At 34.1% G+C, this 27586-nt stretch overlaps 1 protein-coding gene and 1 pseudogene across 1 annotated transcript in view; one reads left to right on the plus strand and one right to left on the minus strand.

Moving 5' to 3' along the window:
* The window catches only part of TRHDE (thyrotropin releasing hormone degrading enzyme), a 421292-nt gene that overhangs the window by 212563 nt on the left and 181143 nt on the right, over positions 1–27586 (plus strand). Inside the window, exons 4-5 of the mRNA XM_077111449.1 lie at positions 4503–4657; positions 7383–7496. Coding sequence (XP_076967564.1) covers positions 4503–4657; positions 7383–7496 — 269 coding nt within the window. The remainder of the gene's footprint in view (positions 1–4502; positions 4658–7382; positions 7497–27586) is intronic.
* On the minus strand, positions 26057–27538 carry LOC143690333 (ADP-ribosylation factor-like protein 2-binding protein pseudogene; annotated as a pseudogene).

A 27586-nucleotide genomic window follows, 5' to 3' on the forward strand; every position in this document is an offset into this window, starting at 1 on the left:
CAATGATGTCAAAACAGATGCAAACAGAAAGATATCTGTGAGATTTGGTGACCTAAATTAGTTGGAGTTGTTTCAACTCAGTGTTAAAAGTAGTAGGAAAATTTTAATGGGTTGAGGGCAAGTAGAAAGGCAGCAAGTAGAGAGAATCAGATTTTTATGGTAATTTATGTTATCAAATTCACAAGTATTAACATTTCCTATCAGCTTATAGGTTTTCAGATTTTAATAATTAAATGTTAGGAAGCAGACGCCTATGCATAATTTTACCCAAGATTTTCTTTGAATTTCCAAGTAAATTAGATTCTAAAACATTTGAGTTTTCAAGGCATTTTAAAGAGCTGTGGTTGCACATTTTAATGAATGTAGTCTCATGACAAATTTATTTTGCAAAAATTAAAATTATCTAATTCATTGTATATAAATATTATCTTCTTGAAAGTGAAGCAAAAGAGTATTTTAGTTACTTACTCAGGTATTTTTTTTCAAACATTTGTTGCATTATAATGACATATAATGATTGCACATATTTAAATTGTGCAATTGGATAAATTTTGATATAAGTGTATACCTGTGAAGTGATCATCACAATCAAGGTAGTGAACATATCTATCACCCCTACTGCTTTTTTGGTATTCATGTAATACCTCCTGACTCTCGTCCGCAACCACCAATCTGCTTTCTATCACTGTACATCTGTTTACATTTTTTAGAATTTCATGTTACTGTAATCATACATTAATATACTCTTTGTTTTCTTTGTATGCTGTATGGTGGGGGTCACATTTCATTCTTTTTCCATGTGAGCATCTCCTGATTGCAACACTATTTGTTGATTTCTTTTTTTGTTTTTGTTTGGTTTTTTCATTTGTTTACTTGTTTGTATGTTTTTGGGAAGTGCATGGGCTGGAAATTGAACCTGGGTCTCCTGCATGGTAGGTGGGAATTCTTCCACTGAGCTACCCTTACACCCTCTATATATTCCTTTTTATTTTATAATTTTTATTAGAAAATTTGTAGGTTTACATAAAAACCATACCAAAAATAGAGTTCCCATATACAGCCCCCTTTATTAACACTTTGCATAGTGAGGTAACTTTTTATTATTATAATTATACTATTAATTATAGTCCATTATTTGCATTAAGGCTCACAGTTTGTGTTATGCAGTCTTATGATTTTTAAAATTTGTATTCTAATAGCATATATGCAACCTAAAATGTCTCTTTTTATCCACATTTAACAATTAATTCATTGGTGTTAATTATGCTCATAGTGTTGTGTTACTGTCACCACCATCCATTACCCAAACTTTTCTATCATCCCAAACAGAAATTCCGTACCAATTAAGCCTTAACTTCTCAAAGTGTATACTGTTTTTGATCAGTATAAATATTTGGAGGTTTATGCATATTGTTGCAGGTATTGATAGTTTACCTCTTCATATTGCTGAATAAAATTTTCTAGTATGGCTATACCATGCTTTATTCACCTGTTGATGGACACTTGGGTTGTTTCCAGTTTGAGGCCTATTACAAATAAAGCTTCCATCAACATTCATGTATACATCATTGTATGGGTATATTCTTGTCACTAGTGTTCTTAAATGATAAACTATCATGTGAAATTCCTCAAGTTCTGTATGTGTAGAGTGGAAGCACAGTTCAACTAATTCTCCATAGTTTGAACAAAATAGAAGTTTCTTCAGCACTTTGTTAAACATTTACTGTATATATAGTCGCAAGACCTAAACTTGTATAGTTTAGTTTCTCTCTCTTCTTTTTTCTTTGCCGTTTACAGATGTAATCTCCCATGTCTATAAAAAGCCCATCTGTGTCTGAGAATCTTCCCCTGACTTCGAATACCTCTGTGTTTTCCTCTGTCACCCCACCGCTTTACCTGAATTCTGGCTCCATTTTCTAGGCTCCATTTTAAGGGATGTGGAAGGGTTGAGGTATAGCCTCATTACCCAGGCTTGGCTTCTATGTCTTCGTGTCTCTGTATACCAATATGTTATCAGCTGCTTGCTTTGGTCATCACTGCCTGGTATCTCTGCCACCAATCTTCAACATTTTCCTGTGCTGTACTGCTTGTGCTGCTTGCCAGGGTTTTGTTTTCGGATGTTTGCCTCCTATATGTTCCTTCTTCTTTATTCCTTATTACTATACTTGGCCTCTGATACATGTATCTGATGTCTTTTCTCTGTACTATTTGAGTCAATCCAAACCGCATTATGTGCTCATTTAGTCGTGGAAACCTGACCTCTCCGTGCTCTTGGAGGACTACGTAATATAGTACTGCCGCTGCTTTACAATAGGCTAAATTCCTGGATAAGTTTGTTAAAGTTGCCAGAATGCAATATACCAGAAATGGAATGGCCTTTAAAAACGGAATTTAATAAGTTACCAGTTTAGAATTCTAAGGCTAAAAATATGTCTTAATTAAGGCATTCAGAGAAAGATACCTTGGCTTAAGGAAGGGTGATCTGGAAAGATATCTGGCTGCATCTTCTAGTCCTTGTTACCAGTTCTGTTATTTCCAACTTCTGATGCCATGGTTCCATCTTTCAGCATCTGTAGGCCTTCACTTAGCTCTTCTGGAACATAGCTCTGGGTTCTGGCCTGCTTAATGTCTCCTGGAAAGTCACATGGTGATGTCTGCTGGATCCTACATCTCCAAACGTCAGGGTCTTGTTTTGGTTCTGAAGCAACTGTTCTCCAAGCATCAGCATTAGCTTTGCTCTGAGCTCTATCCAAAATGTTTCCTCTTTTAAAAGACTCTGGTAAACTAATCAAGACTTATCTGGAATGGGTGGAGTCGCATCTCTATCTAATCAAAAGGTCACACCCACAATTGGGCGCATCCCACTCTGTGGAGATAATCTAAAGTTCACACCCTACAGTTTTAAATCAGGATTAAAAGCAACAGTAGCTCTCAAAAGATTGGATCAGGATTAAAACATGGCTTTTCTTGGGTATATTATAGATTCAAACTGGCACAGTTCCAAAAGATTGTAAATCGTCAAATTCCTATAAGCCCGTGGCACTAGATATGTGATTACTCTTGCTCTCTGCTTGATAGCTTGTTGTTATGTTGCCTATTTCATATTTAGATAAGTCCTTTTGTTAAAATCTTAAGTAGAAAAGTATCTGTTGGTATGTACTTTCAATTTGGGCCAATTCTTGTACAATTTTCTTTGGCATCTATAAAGTTACTCTATGAGTAGAACTTCTGGGGCAGAGAATATGAACAATATGACGTTGTGATTAGGAACCCAGGCAGTGGAGCCAGGCTGCCTGGTTCAAATCTCTGCCCTGCCACTTGGTCACTTTACCAGGAAGCAGCAGGCACTTGATATTTCCATCTTCTTTTCATGAGTGTGAATGCCCAACCTCAACCCCTAGCATCAAGCAGTCAACTTGGCTTAAGTCCCCTTGGCTTCACAAATCCCGCGAGAGCCAATTCCCAACTTCACTGCTTGCTGCAAGAGCCAGAACCCAGCAGGTCTCTCATTTCACATGTAATCACTTCTTTACATTTCCATATCATTTCTGGTCCAGGGAAGGTTTGTTTTTGAGCCTGGAGGTGTTTTTTGGCTTTCTCTTTTGATATTTTATTTATCATTTCTTTTTGTTTGGAACAGAAGAAGTATATCAAAGCATGAACTTATTGTGTCACCTTCACTAGAAGTAGGTTATACCTCTATGACCCTTTAAAGTAAGCACACACCTTAGAATCATTGAATCATAGGTTTTTAGGAGCTGGAAGGGATTTTTTGAGATAATTACGGCTAATAATTTTATATTATAGGTGAGGGAATTACGGTCTCAAGAAACAAAATGATTTACCATTATTACACATTGAGTTAATTGTGGAAACATGACCAAAACCTACAGGTTTTTCCTCAGTAGCTCTTTTGCTACTGTATACACTACAATATTTTTCTCTACAAGCTATATTTATATACAATGTTTTGTTTTGTTTTTAACTAAAAAGTTAGTGAGAATTTAAGCAATTAGAAAATGATAAATCATATTTTTAAATTGATTTAAAATATTTCCTCTTGGAAAATGGGGAAGTAAAAGTAAAAGTATACAATTTATTGCACTGAACTGAATATATTTTTTCCTAGAGGACACAGTGTCTTCGACTGTGTGGATTCTGCCGCATTTAGTTTCCTTGACTTTCTGAATCTTATTAGGATGGGCCCATCAATAATGGTGCCAATACTTCCAGCTGCCTATAGTACTGGGCCTGCAAATGAACCGTGATGAATGGATATGACCAACATTTACAGCGATAACCTATATTTCTGCTGTCATGTCGAAATGGCAGGTAGTTTAATTTACAAAAAAAAAAAAAAAAAGCAAAACAAGAAAGAACAAGCATTCCATCTAATTAACATTTCTGCATTCTTTTTTGTTTGCTTGTTTTTTGTTTTGGATATGGATTTAGAATCTGGTATGTTTGTTAAAGCCTTTGGAACTCTTTTATTCTATTTCTAGATCTTTTAGCTGTGCCTAAGCATCCGTATGCTGCTATGGAGAACTGGGGACTAAGTATTTTTGTGGAACAAAGAATACTACTGGATCCCAGTGTTTCATCTATTTCTTATTTGCTGGATGTCACCATGGTCATTGTTCATGAAATATGTCACCAGGTATGGGAATAAAGCTCAGGTGTAAGTATAATGTACAAACTATTGAGAATGTAGAACTATTTCAGATATTTAGTTGAGGGGCTACATTATTATCCTCCCAATTTAATAAGTAATGGTCATTCGGTTGAGTTGAAGAGTGAGGTGGCACTGCCACTCAGCAGCCTCTGTGGAGACCCTATCCAATCACTATTCCCTGTCATCCTTGCTTTATTTTCTCGTGATTACTGGTGTGTATATATGGTAAGTGCAGTGATGGCAATAATTTATTGTATTGCTGTAAGATGCAGTGGAGTTTTGTGTTATGTGTCAAAATTTGCGTTTGCTGAAATCAATTTGTTATTCCCTTTTCCCATTACACAGACACTTAGAAATAGTATCTCAGCCATAGACCCTCTGTCTTGGCATGTTTAGAAACTCATATGTTTCTAAGCATGCCATATGTAACCATATATAAATTGGTTAACTTTGTAGTGAAGCTAATGTAAAATTAATTTCATTTTGATTTTAGGCATTGACTTACAATGAGTAGAAGATATTACAGAGACTTAAAAATGCTTATTTGAATCTTGATTTTCATTGAAAAAAATAAAATCAATGCTTATGCTAGTAGAAAACAAAGCCTCTCCTGGTTACTTATTAGTATGTGTAGTTTGAACTTAAAACATCAGAAATATCACTGTGATACAGTATAACTTGGATTTGTTATCAACCAAAAACGTTTTTAAAAATCTAGAAAAATTTCAGGAAGAATGATAGGGAAAATGCTCTCAGTGAAAGAAGGTGAACTTTTAAATGCTAATAAATGAATACTGACTTAATAATAAATTGGTAACAACCATGACCATTTACTTAAATGTCTGCACGCATTGTGCTGGCCAGTTTGGGCATGTATTTCTGACCTCATGCACTTAAGTGATCCATTGCAGAAATCACCAGGATCCCTTTTCTGTGCTAAAGAGATTGGTTTTCACATAAATGTGCAATTTTTTGAGGCAAAAGCAGTTTCTTTTTTTTAGTGTTCCTATAAATATCAGGTTGGATAGATAGTTTTGTTTAAATAAAACCATATTGATACTGTCACAATTGTTCATAGAACTGAATTTCATTTGTTCCACGTTCTGTGACTTCTTTGTTATAGCTGTGTGGGGCTGTGCAACCACTAGTTACATTTATTATAAGAGAAAGAACTAGAAAGTAGGAGAAACACCCATGATAATTTCCACTATGTTGCCAAACTACTTTTTATGTTACTCTTCTTCCCTAATTATTGCCATAATTCTTAAGATAAACTTTTTTTTAAAGGCAGACTTAATTTAAAGGTGAAACATGCATGTTTGATAAAGAATAAAAATTATTTTAAATATCATGTTTTGCAGTCATCAACAAATTCAGAGTTAGCTCATTTGCATTTCAATTAGAGATTCTGTTAGGTAAATGATACTGAAATGCTCAGTTATTTAGGAGCCGTGGCTCCTAAAGCCATACATGGTCTGGAACTTGTCTGTCCCTCTGGACTCTCCCCAACTCTCCTTCTGACTTGCTACATCCCAGCTGCTTCTTAAATGGCTTGTTCCCACCTTAGTACCTTTGCACTAATGGTTACATCTCCATGAAATCTTCTTGACAGGGGCTTTCTCCCTCTTTCTTATCATTAAAGTCCAAGTTCAGAGGTCACCTGCTTAGAGAGAACATTTTTGCTTTTACAATCTTAAGTGACTCCCTCCTTCAATCACACCCTGTCCTGCTTTATTATGATTTGAAATTGTATTGTTATTTTGTTTACACATTTCTTATTGTCTGTCTCCCATCAATGTCCTGAACACTCCGATAAAATGTCAGCTGAATGCAAAGAGACATTACTTGGCTTTTCATTGACTCCCAAGTCTTCAGGATAGCTCCTGACATATAAGGCATATTTTGAATGAAAAAAATAATTCCTTTACCTTTTTGCTGAACTTAGCTAGCATTTCAGAGTAATGCACTATGATCTAATCAAAAACACCAATTAAAACCTACATTTTTCATGACTGGATTTTAGAGATTTTTTTGTTTTATGGTCCCCAAACTCAATATCACAGTCGTGGAGCATCAGGTGTAGACTTAAAAGCCCTTAGTTCCAACAATCAGCCGATGTCTTTTCTAAATTTCCTCTGCCAATAGAAGGTGATGCTTCAGTTCCTCCTGTGATGGAAATATCTGTACTCATTATCTCCCAAGGCAGTAATTTCCATCTTCAGTCATCTCAGTCTGCTAGAGGGTTTCTCTGTTTTCAGCAGACATCTACCAACACTAACTTTCACCTGTTAGTCCAGGTTTGTTCCTTTGGGGCGACAAGACATAGGCTTTTCCTCTTCCACATAGTAAGCGTTCATTTATTTGAGGACAGAAGCCATCTATTTTTTTTTTTTTTTTGCATGGGCAGGCACCAGGAATTGAAGGATGCCATTCATTTTTAATTCCAGGGTCTTTCTTCTCCAGGTTAAATATTCTTTTGTGTTCCTTGATCATTTCTCTTGTTCTCCTCTGAATGCGCTTATAAAAACTAGTGTAGCTCCAGTAGTTGAATGAATCAATGCAGTTCTGCCACATACAACCTTAGATAAAAAAACCAATTGGGGGAAGAATTCCAGTTATGATAATCTAAGTTTAACACATTTGATTTTAGATAAAATAATCCTACTATAGATTTCATTATTTCCAATGCTCATTCATTTTGTCACTGCAGTGGTTTGGTGATCTTGTGACTCCGGTGTGGTGGGAAGACGTGTGGCTGAAGGAAGGTTTTGCTCACTATTTTGAATTTGTTGGTACAGACTACCTCTACCCCGGCTGGAACATGGTAAGTGCGCTTTTCTTTAATTGTTTGAAACTCCCAGTGAAAAGTTATTCTGATGCTGCATTAGCCTTCTGTTTTCATCAGAGGTGACTTAAAATACCATCTGATGCATGAAAAAATGAGCAGTCCAATAAAGAAAAAGTAACCCAAAACTTAAATGACAGTATTCCAAAAGAGTTATCTTTTATTAATTAGGAACTAAATAATGCAGTGACTTCAAAATGCTGCAACTTATTAAATTGGAAATATTTTACATTGTAATATTTGGTAATGAAGACAAAGTATCCTTTAAAATAGAAAAGATAACAGTAATTAATAAGTAATATTATAAATGTACAAGATATTTCAATATACATAAAAATGAGAACATTTTTTCATGTAATGAAACATAAAAATTAACAAAAATATTTTATACATTATTGTTGTAGACATATGTAATTTAGAATTAAATGACTTAAGAGGTTATTAAAATTTGTAAAGATCTGTACACAATATATCCATACTCTAGGAACATACTTCTATGTCTGAACCTGAAGTAGCATTTGTTTTCCTTTAAACAATGATGGGCTAGAGCATTCCAGGAAAAAAAAAAGTGGAGGGAGGATATGGTTGTCATATATATTTTATATGCTTTTAGTTTGATTTAAGCTTCCATGAATAAATGACTGTGTTATTAATAGATTAAACCCAGGGTATATATGGTTTTGGAACTCAAATTTTAAATGATACCAGGTAAAAAATGCACAGTAGTAACATTTCATCAAATTTCAAAAGCTCATATTAGAGATTTTAAATACTTTTTTATGCTCTAAATTATTAATATCAGGCAATTATCTAATTATATTATTCCAAGAATAATTTAAGGGCATGTAAACTAAAGTGAAATATGAAAGTATTTGTAAGTCATGATGTAACTTCTGTACTGTAAACTCAACTGATACCTGCGGAGTAAAAAATGTGGACTTACATAACATGCAGAGGAAACATTGCCACGCTAGCACCCTTTCTGTATGTCTTAATTATTTTTAATGCAGTTTTGCCCAAATTTTATTTGGCTCATTTGTATAAACATATGAGATGAGTTTACTTAGGTTTATGTTTCTAAGTATGTATCTATGATGCATTTTAGAAATTTTGCATGTACTGTTTTATTACAGCATTGAAATTAATTAAAAATGGCTTTAAATTTTTTGAAGAAAAAATCATGAATACAAAGCAGTATTAATTATAAGAAGTATTCCTTAATATGTGAAATTTTACAACTTAAATGTTTAATGATATTGAAACATTTTCAAAAGCATCTTTTTGTTTTTAGATGACTTTCAACCAACTTTGTTCATAATTTTCATTATATTGTGGATTAGCACTGATTTATAATTTCCTTATGTTTCAATATTAGAAGGTGTCCTTATTACAAATGACATGTTACTTACATAGGTTAAGTTTTTTTTATAGCTATTTCAGCTACATATGATGAAATCCTTGCTATTCATCATTATGAAAGACACATTTTAGATTAAGAAAGTAATCAATAGAATTGTAGATGGGTGAAAATGGACTGCTTTTTGATGGTTTTAGCACAACAATATATCCTAAATTTCAGTGTCCTTCTACTGGATTTTGTCTGTAATAATTTTTGGTATTTGTTCATCATTTTCATCAGTTAAGTTATAAACATAGGGCCTCTTTAGTATATTTTTGTAAAAGGTGCTTAAATGAACACAAAGTATCAATAAAATAACTGAGACTTTGTCCTTAATAGATTACAGACCATTCACATAGAGTGCTAAAACCTTAGGGTGATCAAGATTTAATATGTTGTTTCTTATTAGCCCATATTTTACAATTAGGAAGTGAAAATTAATGACACAATTATAGTAACACAGAAATCACACCCTATATCAAATTAAGAAATGAAAGAATAAATTCTATCATAATTAATTAGACATTAGTAATGATGAGGAACTAGCCTTATTATGACGTCTCTTTGTGTACATTGTAAAGATTAAAAATACTTTCCTGATCTTTGTTTGGTTTTGCTTTTTAGTAGTGCTTTTATGTAGTTTCCAGAGAATCCCACTATACTAAATTCACAAAACCCACAAGAAGAACCCCTAAACAGATCTTCCCTCTGTATTTCAATGATACCGTCTTTGCAAAATAAAATTTCTGAATAAATTAGCCACATAAAAAAGAGAAGATTTTAAGTGGCTTTTAGGTTATACTGGCATGCTTTTTAATAATGGCATCAGCAAAAGAATGAAAGAAATACGTGAAAGAGCTGGAGTGATGGCTGTGTCAGCAGTAACTCATACTGTTATGATAGGCACAAAAGCTTACCTAGGAATTCATGACCTGGGATTCACTTGAACTGAGCCTAAAATAGAAAAACCAGAGGTCAGGCTCATGTCAAGAATAAAGAAATTCAGGAAGCTGACCTTTTTTGCCTTTAATCTCAAAACAGTGCTTTTATCGTTTTTAGATACCAAGGTTCAAACATTGAAGTACAATACCAATTTGCTAGGGAGATTACATATGTCAGTCTATTTTCAATGGAATAACAATAAAGAAGCCCAGAATTACATAGCATTTTAAGTAAAACGCCTGTTCTGATCTAAGCCTGTATACTTGCTTTGTCTGCTTAACTGTTAGTAAAATCTCAGTGTGTGCGTGCACGTGTACGCATGCACATGTGCGTGCATGTGCATGCATTTTCAGAACCAGTTTCTGACAGAGAAGTAATCAGTTTTTGCATTCGAAGCACTACATGAAATAGAAACTTTTGTGTTAATTTGATTCCCCAACAAAATAATCAAGTTTACTATTTTATAGGTTTGGACATTTACAGGTAGTATTGTATAAGGTGAGGAGGTAAAGAGGGTCCAAGAAAGGTATTTCAGTTATTTGATTCTTCCTTATCTTTTGAAAAAAATGGACAGTCTTGACTTGCTAAGCGCTGTAAAATGTAAGGTCTTGTAAATGTATGAACTACTATACAAATGCGGATAGGCATCAAGGATCTGGAAAATGAATGTGCCATTAGAAAGGTGCATTGATTTTATGTATAGAATGCTCTAACATTTCCGACCCCAATAATCCATTTTGACACCTAGATTTATATCCATTATGTACAGATTACAAAATAATTTCTATAAGCTTTGTATAGAGACTCAGTCTCACCAAATCAATTCCTATCTATACTGGCAATGTGGCCCATTCTATAAGAACATAAGCCTTAGATAATGTTTCATCCATCAAACAGAAGTGTCAAGATCATTAGAAGGAACTTCCTCAGCTCAAGGCTAAGGATATATTTCATGAGGCGAGTAGTCTTTTTACTTGACGTTATTTTATCAAAGTTGACTGGTAGTGACAATTTTATTGGATATATCAAGTTATGATACGCTATTGATGGCAGTCATATTAAATCCTATTGTTTTTCCTCAAAGGGACAGAAAGAAAGGCTAAAAAATATGCAGTTACTATTCTTCAACAACTTTCAATCATTTTAACTTGAAAATCATGCTAACTATGATTTATCATGCTAAAATAATTTGAATACGGGAAAAGGATGCATAACAAAATTCTTTTTTTAAAGTACTTCTTTTACAGATCTGGTGCTGAGGCAGGCCAAATCATATGCTCTGTGCATATTGTATAGGCTCTTATAGTTTGCACAGTCTGTCTGGTGGGCATGTCCTTTAGTCTCCTGAATGTGGCATTGTAAGGAAGTGCTGCTATAATGAGAATCATTAAACATGAGTATATGTCCTTCTGTTAAATGAACTGGGATGCTACAGAGCCTCATACCGCAATAACTTCATGAATTATACAGACCTGTACATAAGTCTGCAGACTGGCAATTCTCTCTAGATTTTTGTAGGGACACACACCTGGGCATAAAGATAACAATTAATGAGAATTGTGCAACTAAACTTAATTATGTTAGATACTTAAGACATCTCAAAGTGTATTTCCCAGAACTTTGGCAGATATTCTCATTTGTCTCTACCACAGGCAAGACTAAATAGTAAAAATGTATTCAGCCATCAGACACAGTGTCTTTTCAATGTGCTTCAAGAAAAATTGTGTTAAAAAGTAACAGCCATTGCAATAAAATTGCCCTAAATTTTTAAGCTATTTTATTTTGATTCAAAAAGAAGTTGAGAAAATTATCAGCAAAAGAAATAGATATAAAGTTTATGGAGTGTTTCTGGCAGTTTACACATAAAGATATAATGCCTAATCATTCTAAACAATAATACACAGCATTGTTTTCAGAGAGTGGGAAATAGAAAAGTAGGAGGGGAAAATTTGGTTTGGGTTAACATTTTACTTGTTCAGCTGTTCCTTTCTTAAGTTCATTCTTGAATTAAAGCCTGTAGAGAAAAATTATTTCACATACTTTTCATATATTTTTTGATATATGTTCTGTCAGTAGTTAGTATATTGATACCATTGTCTATAATTTACCAGTATTAAAATATATTTGCCTAGTAGAGCTATGAAGCTAGAGATAGACCATTTGGATGTTATATAGTCATTATAGAATTTTACCTTGTAAGTAGTAAATACCAAATAAATGCAGGAATTTATACTCCTGCTTTTTCATATTGTTATATTTGTCTATTATAATCAAAGTTCACATATTATATTCCACTCCTCAGCAATCAGTAAATTGAAAGCGATCCAATTGTGGGTTCAACCGATCGCTGATATTTTGCTCTCTAATTACCAATGCATATTGAATGTGAAAGATTTAAAGTTTTCATAGGGCTAGTCTCTAGTCTCTAGAGTCCCTGGCACTTTTGATTCTCTTCAGTAGCATAAAAATGACATTTACGTTGAAAGACTAGAAGGGAAAGTAGAAGGAATGCCTGCTTGGGTCTCTTGGGGTCAGTCTTCCAAATGGACTTTGAGTGTGTTTCCTTCCCTCGTTACTCCCCTGGAAGCAGTGTGTTTTTCTGCTGAAAGTATCGACTTAAAAGAGAATAAAAATAGAAAAACATTGTCTATTCTCCCCCTTTGAGAGGAATTGGGAAGCTGCAATTCCATATTGTGGGACAAAGGGTTCCTTTCCCCCTGCTGTTAGTGGTCAGAGCAGTTTTTGGCATGGGTGGTTAATGGGTCTGTAACAAAGATGAAGAAAATTTAAAAAATGGCTATGATAATAGGAGCTAATGTCGTTGAACAAAAGTGTCTCCTATACTGTATCTGAACTTCGAGTAAATGCAGAAGGAATTCTAATGTGCCTATGGCCAATGCACTGAGAATTTAGTCTTAAACTCAAAGAGTGTACAAATTAGGATAATCCAAAAAGGATGTCAGAGCTAAGAAGCAGGTTCAAGATTGAGATCCTAACCAGTGATGACTGACGAGGTATTAAAGATTCTAGCAAGGAGTATCAGTTAAAACAGAAACTGTGCCTCCTGTGCCAGCCCAGTAAATTAGCTTTCACTGAGACTACTACTAACTATTTGTATTTGTATTTGCTTTCATTTTGAGACTCATTCTGTGCTTTTTACAAAATATCCCTTTGATGTACTATTTATCCTATTAAGGGCATCATTCAGAAGGAAGAATGGAGGCAGGGCATTTCTTTGTTAGTTTTGTAATATATTAACTGATTTAAAAGTTTATGTCACAAATGTTTATGGTATAAAACTACAACAGTGAATAATAATTAATTCATTCATACTTTTGGTTTTGTTTATACTTCTAGTTCTTTTATATAAATCAAACTTTTGGCTCCAAAATTGTTTGAGAAATAGAGACTTTTGAGGGGCTGAAATATTACCAATAGGTGTTATTTGAGTTTCAGAAAATGTAAACTTGCTTCATTTACTCCTTATGGTGGAAGATTAGCTTTTACTAAGATATCTTTAGAAAAGGAAGGGAAAACAAACTGATTTATTATTATTCCTACATAGCCCCATATATTTCAATATATTCAGGTATGTATGTAAGAGATTTATTTCATTCACAGTACCTTACTTTTTTTTATATGAATTTTCTTAATTTAGAACACAGCTGAAAATTGAAAATTTTATCCATGCCTTAATGGATGATATTTTTTTTAAGCAAAGCCATTTCTTTTCAGAAAGATACTAAGTGCTTAAGGTTTCATATACTTTAAACCTACAGATAAAAGATAAATGTGCATTCCCTGCAGAATAAAGTATTTCTTCAGATGACCATATTCAAGTTTGCATTTTGTCAAGGTCTCTCTACATTTCCTTAGGATTTTCAAAACCAACCAATAAATTGACAAGATTAGACATTTTCTAAGAAAACTCTTACTGAAACCGGAGCTTAACAATAATACAAGGCCATTCTTTCTCATATTGCAAGGAAAATTAACCTATTCATTTCCCTTTCAAATAAGAACTGTTTGTAAGCAAATTACTCCAACTTGCTAAACAAGTCAGGCATCACTTGATAAACCAAAAAATGTAAATTCCAAAAATTGGTACCAAAATCATGAAATATTTTCTTAGGCATCATTGTTCTCAAATATGTATTATTGGCAACAGTAGATTATTCCACTATTTTATCTGCCCCTGTCACCACTCCTTGGAAAAATGTTTATCTTCCTAAAATATATAAATTGCTCAATCTTGATATTATTCAGTAGTTTCCCAGAAATGTTAAAAATATTTTCTTTGCAAAACTTTTAATGAGAACACAACCAAAAATGAAAGCTGGGAAATGAGTAGGCAACCAAAGAATAATTCATTAATTTTATAATTATTAATCATCCTTAATCATACAGTACATTTAACAAACACAATAATTTTCTCATTATTAATCATCCTTAATCAGTATATTTTTAAAAACAACTCCATTTTTAAGCAAGGATTGGCTGTCTTAGTCCATGATACTTTATAGGACTTTTTTTTCTTTTCCTTAGTGTTACTTTGACACTGTTCAGATGTTACAAGTCAAAGATGTCAAGAATGAAAGAAGTGATTTCAAGTGATACAAATCCAAAAATGTATAAAGAGCTACCTTTGAAGAAAAAGCAATTTAAAAAAAAAGATAATTTGAAGTTGACGAAGCTTGTGCCTCAGATGCTTCTGAAACAGTTGCTTTTCAATTGCTTCTGAAAACAGACATGTAACATTTGCTATGTACTATTAGACATATTAACATTTGCTATGTACTATTTTATATATATATTTAAACTTACTGTGAAAAAATCAGGTACATTATTCTGTTATTTGAGAGCACTTATGGTTTCTACTATCATTTTTCTTAAGAGTTTAAGAGGCCCAAACTGGCTCAGCCCATCATTCAGACAGCTTTCCTCATGCATGAGGCATGCTTTGCAATGAGCTGAGCAAATCTCCATGGATTTACCATTCACAAATTTAAGTACACTTTTGAAACTATTTATATCTTTAACTTTTACATCTCCCTGAAATTGATGAAATTCTTTCTAATGATCAGAGCCTCATCTTTTGTCATATTTGTCATATTTGTCTTTAAACATTAAGGCATATGAATATTACTTTTTCTAAGAATGTATTTCAAATACACCAACCAGCTTCTGAATAATTCCTTTAATCCATTTCTTTTCTGCTGTTCATATTTTATTTATAGTTCTCTGATGTCTTTGTTAAGATGCTCTTAACAGTATACTAGGTCACAAATTTTATATAGTTCAATAGATTGCTGCCACATTTTTGCCATTCCATTCATTCATACTTCATTCATTCATTTTACATATTAATTTAAAAAATTATTGGGCACCTAAAATAAGTCCTCCATTATGTTAAGTTTTAAGGAGAAATCCTCATGGTATTATTAGCATGATGGAAAATATATCAATTTCTTATATGCACTGTAATTTTACCTTTAGTGTGGTGGTTTCATTTAGTAGACGTGGATGGCACTTAAGGCTTTTTATTGTTTGTGTGTATGGGGCCAGGAAGGGATATTTGACTCTAGCTGAAAAACCTTGCCTCTGTCAGAAGTTGTTTTGCTTATAGAGCACAAAGTAAAATTTGGCACAGCAGGTCTCAGAAGACTAACCCAATCATGAAACAATAAGGACTTTCAACTTCCTGTTATTATTTTTATACTATGTGGCTTAAATATATGCTCTAATGTTAACTCAAATTTACCTCGTTCCAATGCTCATTTGTTTTCATTTAGGTGTTATGTATCTTTTGGCTACGATCAGTTCGGCTTTTGGGTCCTGCTTCTTTTTCTAAGGTTTACAGCTTTGCCAGGAATATAAGTGCTTGAAAAATCAAATTTTCTCTCTTTTGGTTATGGATAGTGATGGGGTTAGTGGTGGGGATATTTTCACCTAAATATTTTTATTTATTTCTCAAGTTGTCCGATTAAAGTTAAGATCAGTATACCTTCAGAGCAAAAATCAACGTTAATTACATTCTCATCCTAACCATCCATGTAAATGGACCAATTTAAAGGGTTTTTGAAACATTACACACTACTGGTGATGACTAATAAATTTTAAAAATAACTCTATCAACAAAGTTTGTTGCCTTGCTAAGAAAACAAAGAGATTTTCTTGAAATATTTGGCTCCTTTTGAGAGCTGACAGGTTTTTCACTGACTAGTTCTGAAAATAATTTGGCTTTCCTAAGATACTGTTTTTCTATTTATGACTAAGCATGTTCATAGTATTTTTGGTTTGTAGTTTACAAAATATTTCCATGGATTAATCTATATTGAATCATTCATTTTTTATTATTTAACGAATGTTTATTGGATGCCCTTTTTTTTTTTTTTTTGCTAACTTTGGGTTGGGGAAAAGCGCAGATGATTATAAAATATTTTTGCTCTGAAAGTCTCACAGATCTGTTTTACCAATTTAATTTAATTATTTTCTGTCAGGCATTATTTTCATGTCTGCCTAGATTAAGTTCAATTCCTCTTTTTACCCATTCCATGAAGTAAAGTTTTGGCTCTCGGCCATTTACCAGCTGTATAGTCTAATTTCTTCTAAATATGCATGACAATACCTATGTTACTCATGCCACAGGATAGTTTTAAGGAAAGTTTTTGTTCTTCTTTTATTATTATTACCAATATTATTGCTACTACTAGGTTATTAGGTGTAATTGTATTACAGAGGAGGGTCCAAAAATTGTTTTCCAATGCAGCATATTACAACCTATATATTAAAAATTAGCGAGAGAAAAGAGTTGCCTGCACATCATATATTTAAAAACACCGAATCTGTTCCTGAATGATTCCAGTATGCTGATATTTTAATGTCTTTGTAATTTGTAAATGGACTTGTAGTTCAGATGTTGGATTCTGAATGGTGAAGTTTTTCTCCACTAATTATACAATCATTTTATAAATATATAATAGCTTACTTTTGAGATGGAATCATACATACACACATATACACACACATGCACGTAAATATGGGGACAAACATGAAACTTCCTTTTTGAACTGGTTAATTTGCTGGGCTTTATGATATACTTTATGTGTTCATTTGTTCTAGAGCTTTTGCTTTGTTTTATTAAATATTTTAAGTTTGAAAAAATAATGTTTTTTTTTCTTTCATTGGAAAGAAAAATATTTCTATGATGTGGCAATGTGAAAATTCTTGTCAAGCTTGTAAGAATTGTTACAGAATTAAGGTTGTTGAATTAGTATTTATTTCACAAATTAAAATGACATAAAATGAGGTAGCCACTTGGTGACCATGTTAATAACTTCTAGGAGTTGATTCTAAGATCATCCTTGGAATTCTTCCCAGATAAGGCACGAGCAAGTTTCTGTTTAAACAGAAATGGGATCTGTTTAAGATGATTCGCCAATATGCATTGAAAAATACTTTGAATTACATTTTATCAATGGACTTATAAGAGTACCTCTGTTAGCCTATTATTTGTGTCTGCAAAATATGGGAGACTCCTTGTTATGGATGTAAGAAATGACCTTTGGAAATAGCAGAAATGATTGGCAAATTTGACTTTATTGAAATGTCTTATCAGCTTGTCAAAAAATTGAACATTGAGATGGAGGGAAATATCCTTTGTGCCTAAGTAGAAATAGGATTATTGAAAAGATGAAAATTTGTAGGAGATATCATCTTTCAGAGAACTTAAACATGGATAGGAATGAATTTGTGTTAACTAGCAAAGGACAGGTAGTATATTTTACCCACTAGACAAGGGAGGGTTAGGCTGTGTCAGAGATCGTCTTACCATCATTTCACTGCATTTAATCTGAAGTGCAGCATATATGAAGTGTTCTATAATAAAGTCTGGCTGAAAAATAAGAAAAATCATGAAATAAAGATCAAAAGATAATTTATGAAAGAGTTTCACAGCTCCCATGTCTATATTAGGAATTAATTCATTGAACTTGAAAATGATATTGAGATTAAAAGTATGTGAACCTACATTATCTAAAGGAAACAGACAAAGGAAAACAGAGGGAAAGGTATCAAGAAGCCTTCCAAAGTAAAGGGAAGCCAAATGACATGTATGATTTAAGAGGGTTATATAAAAGCACACAGCATATGGTAATTGTTCACAGTGATTTTGGGGGCTAGATTCAGAATGACGTATTTAATTCGACAACCTGTTCATAATTATTACCGTGACTGACGTTATTTAGGCAATTTGGGATTGCTCTGTAAGACCCAGGATTATCATAATTAATAGGAACTTAATAGATTCTTAAGTCTGCAGAAGGTTCAGAATTCAATGGCATATAATGCAAATTTTATAGTCCATCTTTGCATTTTTCCTTCGCTGCATCACATTTTGGATAATATGAAATGTGACACATTCAGCTTGGATGTTACAACCAGAATATAAGGCAGCTGAAGGATGCAGTCATACTTAAAATTTAACCCAATTTCTCTGTTAGTAGTGTTTAAGAGTAGAAAACCTCATAAAAATGTGTGCAATGAATTATTTGGGGTTCTTTGAGGCTTATAAGAGCATTCAAAATATTCTTATAGAAATATACTTGAATTTTTAGTTTATGCCTTGATTAGGGAGTCATTTTAGAATAATTTTTGGCTTGGCAGTAGACCAGATAGGATTGATATTTAAAAAGAAATCATATTTTACAGAGCATGTTATTCCAGTTACTTATTATAAAGCTTATATGAGGCCACAGAATGCTATTATATTAATAGAGATCTTCCTGGAATCTTCTGTTCATCCACCACTTTCTGTGATAAGTTCTGTAAACAAATACAGAGGTAAATTTTCAGTGTAGTGCTTTGTTCATTATATGTGTCAATGGTAATTATTTTTAAATTGTTCTATAATGTTTATATATATAATATATTATATATATATACACACACAAACATATCTTTGTGTGTTTACACAGTTTACCTTTAATATAATGGACTGCTTTAGTCAACTGCACATGAAAGTGGATATTTATATCTTGGGCACTTGTATTTTAAACATGAGCTTCTGAAATGTTAATTTTTAAAGTACATGGCTATGTGAAAGCAACATTTACTTTTACTAGCTCTTTAGTTTTACTTCTTCTGTCAGTATGTTTTAGCCATTTGCAAAATATTAGTCAGGTATATGACGATATATTATTTCACAGGTAAATCAACCAACTTTCAACTGAGTAAAGTATAATATACTTTTAGACATTTTTGAGCTTAAAAAAATTAAGGTGACATAAAGTGTCAGAGTAATGCTCTTCTTAATGTGATAGAAGACTTGGAGTTCAAATATTTTCATCTCTCCAATGTGGCATTGTGTTTTGTGTTTAGAAAAGACAATAATTGCAAATTTATAGAGATAACATCACTGGAAGATATGAATGAAATCTGATGGATGTTTCCTCCAATACAGTTGACTTTCTTGATAGAATACTTGATTATATTCCTCTGATTTAAACTTTGTCATGATTTGAATAAATCATGGAGAACACACACACAAAAAATGTCAACTATGCAAGGCTAGGTATTCTCGTATCTCCCATTCAAGCCTTGTCCCCCAAATAGTCTGTGTTGTTTGAGGTTTTCGCATATTTCTTCCTGCCTTGAATGCCCTTCGCTGCCACATACTGCTAGAAGACTCAAATCACCTTTAATGATTCAACTCAAACTATCACCTCAGAAGATTTTGTTGCACTTTCCCAGGTAGAACAAACCAGAGCCTTCTCTGGGTAGTCACAGTATACCCTGAACCTACTTCTATTTTTACATATAGCACATTGTGTTTTAATATTTGTTTTCATCTGTCTTTCCTTGTAATGCTATGAAATCTTTGAGGTAAGGTTCATATCTTTGTATATTTCTACCCTCAAAACCAAGCGTACCATCTGGATATAGAAGATGCTGCATAAATATTTGTAGAACAAATCCTCTTATTTAAAATTCACGGCAACATATGTTTACAAGTGTGGATGTTGAGGTTTGAAAAGGTTAAGTAACTTGATCAAGGTCATACAGTTAGTGAATGACAGGCATGTTTCTTCCAATCTAGTACTCTTTCATCAACTTCGCAGCAGTATGCATTTCTTTTCTCCTAGGAATACTGAATCATACATCCTCCTAGGAAATTGAGTCCTGGTGTTTGCTATGATCTAACCCTGATCTTCTGCTAAGAATGTTTTTTTGTTCCCTCCATCTCTACATGCCTATCAATGCCTCACCTCTACTTGAATGTGTTCAATGTTAGCTCCCATATCTGATTTTTTTCTTTCTTTCTTTGGTAACAGAATCAAAGTTCCTGCCCAATACTGCTCTTCGCTACAATTAGTCAATCTCCCTATAGAAACTTGCAGATTTTCCTACCTTTCAATAGTGACTGTGGGTAGACCAGGCACATTCTCTTTTAACCTCTCAGTCTGTTATGATCAGACAGAAACCATTTTGAGACATCAAGGAATATAATTTCTCAGGCATATTATTCTATGATCATAATTCTTAATAATTCCAGTCAGATATACTAAATGCCAGTACACGAAATGCTAATATTGTAAGAAGTAAGTTTTAAAAAGAGTGGGTTCGGCGGGCCGCGGTGGCTCAGCGGGCAAGAGTGCTTGCCTGCCATGCCGGAGGACCTCGGTTCGATTCCCGGCCCCAGCCCATGTAAAAAACAAACAAACAAACAAACAAAATATAATAAAACAAGAAAATGTTTAAAGATGTTTCCCTTTCTTCCTCCCATCCTTCCTTCCTTCTCTCTGTCTTTCCTTCCCTTCCTCCCTTTAAAAAAAAAAAAAAAGAGTGGGTTCCTTCTGAGAATCATTTATATTTCTCTGCAAACTATTATTTACTGACAAAAGATTTTTAGTGCTTACTCCTCATCCTAGAGCCAGACTTTTATGTTCAGTTGCCAGAAGCACTTCTCTTTGGCATGTTCAATGTCACTTTCCTTGCATCATGTCTAAAACTGATCTTTTTAGCTTATCCTCCAAATTAAACCTTTTCCCCATATCCCCATTTCTGTTAATAGCTTCCCATTTTTTAAATCGCATGAGTCTAAAAGCCACATCTTTGAGTATTTCCTCTCAGTCATCCACTGAGGAGACCAAGACATCTGTGTTGGCCGATTGTTTCATTCAAAATATCTCTCAGATCTAACTGTCCTTCATCAATGTTTTGTTCTAATACATCAACACCACATCCCCTCTTGTACAATAGCTAAATCCTGTCTCCCAGCTCCACATACATCAAGCCACCTTATACACCACAGATAAGCTAATTTTCTGAAGCCACTAATTTATTGCGTCATTATTCCTGCCTCTTTCTATTTATTGAGACCAGATTTTCAACCTGATAATTTACGATTCAAACATAGTGGCTTTTTTTTTTCTCATATTTCCATTGCCCTTTTTTTTAGCTGTTTACCTCATTCATCTAAATAGCCCCTCATCCTTCAGTGATCCAGTTAAATGTCGTCTCCTCAGGAAGCATCTTCTGAAATAATTAATCATTTTATCCTCTGTGTTTTCATAGCATCTATCAAAAAATATGGTTATCTGTTTATCTGTATTTCTCTTGTACTTTTATTTTCCACTCGATTTTTTTAAGGATTAGGAATCAGATTTTAGTTATCTGTTCCCAAAATGTAATACAGTATCTAGCATAGCATTGGAATTTAAACCATATTTATTAAATGAATGAATGGATGAACAAAATAACAGTGGCTTTTTTCATGTCCATAGGCTTAATTCTCACCTCAGTGCGTTTACTCACATTTTTCACTTTTCTGAAATGCCTTTTCATTATTCCCCCCAGATTCAAAAATAATGTAATTTTGAGAATAGTAGAATACAAAATGATATATTCAAGATTATTTGAACTATTTAAACGCATGCACGTAATCAAAAGCTCTAAGTAGTGCATGTATTAGGGTAGTTGGACTTATTATTACTGTTACCATTAAATCTTTTCTTAATAAGATTACAAAATTCTCCATTTTACCTTATTTTGCTACTTTTGTGGCAGTGGTAATTTGGTGTATCATGGGTGACCTTAAACTATGCAGTTAAACGAAACTAATTATTGAATATGCACCATAAATACATATTCCTTACTGTTGTAGTTTCCCAGGCTGCTTAAACAAGATATTATGAAATGGGTTGGCTTAAACTATGGTAATTTATTAGTTTATGGTTTGCAGCTGAGAGAATGTTCCAAATCAAGTGATTGTCAAGGCAATGCTTGTAATCCCACTGTCAGCGATCTTTGGCTTCTCTGCCACTTGACAAGGCTCATGGCAGTGCCTACTGGTCCCTCCCTTCTTTCCCAGTTTCTGTTTCTTTCAACTTCTTGCTCCCATGACTTTTCTCTGTCTGAGTTTCATTCTCTTATATAGGACTCTAGTAAGAGGATGAAGGCCCATTCTGATTCAGGTGGGTCAAACTTTAACTGAAGTAACATCATCAAAATTTCCTAGTTACAATGGGTTTACAGCCACAGGGATGGGTTAGATTTAAGAACATGGTTTTCTGGGGTACATACAACTTCAAACCACTATACCTATACACACGCACCAAAATTTAAAGTTTCTTCAAGGGTAAGATCAAATTCCACCTCTGTTGTTAAGCATTCTCTGAATAATTCTGTTTTAGAGTGTGTGTTTTTTAAAAAAAAATTTTTTAGCATTTCTAGTCTGTAAGAGAATACTATTATTTAATTCACTCTGGCCAACTATTTTGTTGTTCTTCCTATCTCACAGTAAGGCCAGGGTTTCTTTAACTTCATTTTTAAGCTTTCATGGTTCCAAGTAAACAGTAGGCAATTAATCATATTTTTGCTGCTGCTGATGGTAATGATGATGATGATGGTAATAGGTCCCCAACCTGGGACTTGTAAGCTTAATTTCTTATTTTACGGTGACACTGTTTTTTTATAAAATATTAGTAGCTTCTCTGCTGGAAACTCTTTTCAGTTCTGCTAAATTGAGTTTGCCTCTGGCTAGAATTTTCCTTTTTACTTCTCAATGTAAGGTATTCTCTCTTCTGGGTTTTGCAAATATCCTCATGCCAGACTTTTAATTTCCTTTTCTCCTCTCAATTTTTTTATATGAACTTTTTTTAAATTATTCGATTTCTTTCTCGCCCAAAAGGTAGAAGATGAATTTTTTGCTAATGAATTAACAGTTGTAAATTTAGACACTTCTTACTGAATTTTACTGACTAGGCAGAGGTTTGTTTTAGTATATCTCCAGAAGCATGCAGCAATATCTGACTTATAAATTATGTGCTCTTAAACATGAACATTTTCTCTTGATATTTAGCTTAGATTTCATTTTGAAGGTTATTTAGATATTTACTATATATCATTTAAAAATCACATCTCTATCAAAATAAGAAATTTCATATTGTTCAATATATATTTATTGCAAAATATTACAATTAGGATTTCAATAAAACGTAATTTATAGTTCCTTTTATGCAGTGGTTTCAGATTTGATGCTTGATTGACATGTCATAGAGCAGGAAATCATTATGTGAAGAGTTGATTTATCATTTTATCTTCAGAATGGTAATTACATCTTTAACTGGTACTTCTTACAAATAAAGGTATTTGCTGGTCAAGTTGAAGTAAATGTATATACATTTCATAGTTTTGCCTATTACATTAATTCCAATATCAAATAATTTTAATGTGCATTTTAAATTTGCATGAGTAACAGGATACCTGCTTAAAAGTACATTGACATTTGTATTTTTGAAATTGACACATGGTTTTCCCTTATTCTGTGAGTCCAAGCCATTTGTCTAGGATCTCATTGCCACTTTTGTGTACTTGAAATGAGCAAAGTAAATAGTAATCTTTTTATTCTTAAAAATTAAACTATAAGGACTGACTCTGTTCTCCTGAATTCATCTTGAATAAGGAATTCAATCTGAGAAGAAAGAGTGCATACATTTTTGTCCTGTTTGTGACTTAATCCAGTCTAAGTTTGAACATCTCTGTGTCCTCCCAGGGCCTGGAGCAGCCATTGGTATTCAGAGTGTGGTTTGATTCCGTCATTGCTACGTGGTCGTTTGGAGAGAGCATTGTCCATTGCTCTGAAACTCTTAGAGGAGTAAAAGATTGATGAGATTAGATATAAAGCCCATAGACAAAAATAAGATATTAGAATATAAACCCTTCACTGAAAAGCTCAATGGTTCTTAACCAAACTGTTGATTAAACATGTTAACCTATTGAGCAAATGAGCAAAAATGTTTCTTTAAAACGTAACTTAAAGAAACATACGTGTATGCCCCAGTTAGCTATCCTTTTCTTAGCATGTATATATTCTCTGTTTCCGTTTCTTTAAATCAAGTATTGGTGAACTCTCAGCTTGAAATTACAACTCGCTCAGAAATAGCTCACTTCATCTCTGACTCAAAGCTAGGCGGCTCCAGGAGTGAGCTCAGAATTAGCTGGAGCAACAGAAGCTTTGCAGTCTTTAATCTCTGTAATGAAACTCCCTAGGTCCCTACTATCAAGGGGCTATTTAGCCCTTTTTATCTCTTTCAACTTTTTTTTTCTTTCATCCTTCCTTCAATGAAGGCAGGAGGCCAGGAGGGCTAGTAGCTGCCAGCATTTTTGTTACGAAACCCAAGCTGTTTCTTTCAAGGAGAGGTTCTTAAAACAAAAGCAACATGAACAGTTGGTTTACTGTTCATGTCTAACAAAACAAATCGGCTTTTCTAAAAAAAAAAATTTGAAAGTGAATACAGATTTTTAAATTTTTACTTAAACTTTTTTTTTTCAACAGAACACATTGTTTTAGAGCAGCTGGCAGGAAAAATCTGAAATAGTGAAATGGTAACCCATAACAAACTCTGAAATCTGTTCTGTATCTACTTGTTTAGGTGTACTTTGAAAATCATTGATTTTTTTTCCTTTTCTTTTTATATATATTGAACAATAAAAAGTATCATTTAAAAAAGTACACTTTTTGAGAATTAAATTATGTTTTTTCTTTCTAGGGACATGACATACACATTTTCTGGTCAGTAGTGCTGTATCAAACATTTTACTAAACCAAAGCCAGACAAATGACCGTGAAAACTGTTTGCTGCCTCCTATTCATGCTGAGCTAGAGCAGTGAAATGCCATCTTGGTAGAAGAGATTTGACATGAAGAAGGAGTTGCAGAGCTTGAAAAGTCATATTTTCTACTAACCTCACACTCATCCGAACAGAGAACATAACCAATTGATTTATACCAAAAGGATTTTAAGCAAACCTACACAAGCACACTTAGCATGCTGTAAGAAGAGAATATACCTCTTGGTCTCTGTTCAGCACACGGCTCCCATGCATCGGTGCCCAGTGGGTTAGGAACATCAGTGTAGGAATCATTTTTTGTCTTCGTAGCACTAAAATCTAAAAAGCACATGAATATAATACTTTGATCTTTAAGTGGGTAATCATTGAAATTTCAAGATTAGATCCACGAGGTTAGTCTGGGCATTCACATACAAAAATATTTTGAAAAAAAAAGCAACAGGCTTCTAGAAACACAGCAGGACTCCATCAGGACCAGCAGAAAACAGTAATAAAAGGGATGGAAGCACAAGCTGAGTTTCACATATAGCTTTCAGGTAAAGGACATCTCTTTCAGTTAGTTGCCATGCCTAAGACTAGTTCTAATTACAGGAGCTCCAGAAATCTCAAGACAGAGGCAGTGACACCCTACATAAAACACCCTCAAGTAAGAAATCCACACAACTGGACCACTCAGGCAGAAGGACTGCAACTCTGATAAAAGTGAAAGTGTGCACAGGAGATTTGTACCACAGCTGTGGTACTCGGGTCAGAGAGGACTCGTAATGGTGGATTACTCCACAAGGACATGGTTGACATCCCATTTATGCTGGGGGCAGGGTTTTCCAGAAGCATCTGAGAGGTGTCTTCTCTAAGAGTACTAAGGTTACTGAATCCAAGAAGGTGGTTGAGGAGAAACACGTCCTGGGAGGGTCAGGGGATTTTCTTTTTGACCCATCAATACTTAACGTTAATGAAAAACCACAGAACAGTCAGTCTTTGCAAGCTGTATTCTCTTGTTGGCGTTAACGGAAGCCTCACCCAGCCTGCTGTGCCAGTAACAAACCCATACCACCGTCTGGTGGGGGCTAGTGCTTCAGATTGTTTTGGGCCACTGACGTGGAAGATGATTTGTACAACGAAGCCACCATTGCTTAAGTCCAATCCCTAGCCTTCTTTTTCTGCTCCGTAGTTGGGAAACATTTCTTTAAAAAGCAGGGAATTTGTAATTGTGAGCCACAAGTCAAATATATCACCGGCCACTTCATCTTTATGGTGCTGTAATGTTGTTGTGAAAGCTGTCATGTTAAATCCAAGAATCCTCTCCAACAGCGGTTCCTCAATATACTTTTACTCTAAGGAAATATACTCGTTAAAAGTGGGTGTGTATGGTGGGCCATGGTGCCTCAGCAGGCAAGAATGCTCGCCTGCCATACCAGAGGACTCGGGTTCGATTCCTGGTGCCTGCCCATGTGAAAAAAAAAAAAAGTGGGTGTGTAGGTGAGTTTATTCTCTTTCATGTCTTCAAATTCCTGGTAGTACTTGTCCATAAAATTTTTCTGTAACTGAAACCATTATCATGATAATGTCCTCTAAATATTCAACCTCAGGATCTAATTCTGTATCAGAGGCAGAAGAGTAACCTGATCTGGGCAGAGCTTGAAAGGGACAGCTAATCTCTGTTCAGTTTGCAGTCAGCTGAGGTGGCTGGAAGGGAGCTGGAGGAGCCTCTTCTAAGCCAGCTCACTCAGACGGCTGCCAAATGGATGTTGGTTCTTGGCTGCGAACTCAGCAGTAGCTGTTGGTTGGGGGACTGGGAGCCTTAGTTGGTTTTCCCTGAGGATGGCTAGATTTTCGCACGCTGTGTTGGGCTCGGTGCAAGAGTCAGCATTTCAAGAGCCAAATCAACTTTTAACAGAGTGAGCACTTATGGTGCAAAAATGCACAGAAGTCTTATGATTTTGTCTGTTCTCACTACTTAACAGTAATAGATTAATAATACCTATTGATATCTACTTTATGTTCCTTCTCCTGAATTCACATGTACATACACAAATATTATAGTTTGGGTCAATAGTGCCTTTTGTTACCTGCTGTGGACTCTGAAATTATCTCAGAAAATATATGTGTATGTGAGAGAAAGATGGAGAGAGGGAAAAAGAGTGGGAACGTGGGAACATGGAGATGAAGACAGAAAGAATGAATGGTTCAAATGGTATTAGAGATAAATGGTATAAATGCAAAATAGTGCTTTCACCCCTGAAATTTCGTTCAAATTCTTGTATTGCACTTACTATAAAGGTTACTTTGGCCTTGAGCTGTGGTCTTGATGTAGAATTCACAAACAAGCCTGTATTTTATTCGCTTTCAGTATGTGCGCACTACCCACATTAGTTTTAACTACTATTAAAATTGTTTTGTTTTTAATCTATTTAGAACCCATTGTAATCTATCGATTTTGCTTCACATTGCGCAGATCGACCACTTTATTTCAAGGCAACTTAAGGAGCATTTTATTTACTGTGTTTGCTAAAGAGATTTGGGTGTTGCCATGTAAGACTGGTGAGCATCATCAATTAGGTGACATACATTGTGTTTACGTTGTCACACACATTCTG

Source organism: Tamandua tetradactyla, chromosome 7 (genome assembly GCF_023851605.1).
Source record: "Tamandua tetradactyla isolate mTamTet1 chromosome 7, mTamTet1.pri, whole genome shotgun sequence".
Lineage (NCBI taxonomy): Eukaryota > Metazoa > Chordata > Mammalia > Pilosa > Myrmecophagidae > Tamandua > Tamandua tetradactyla.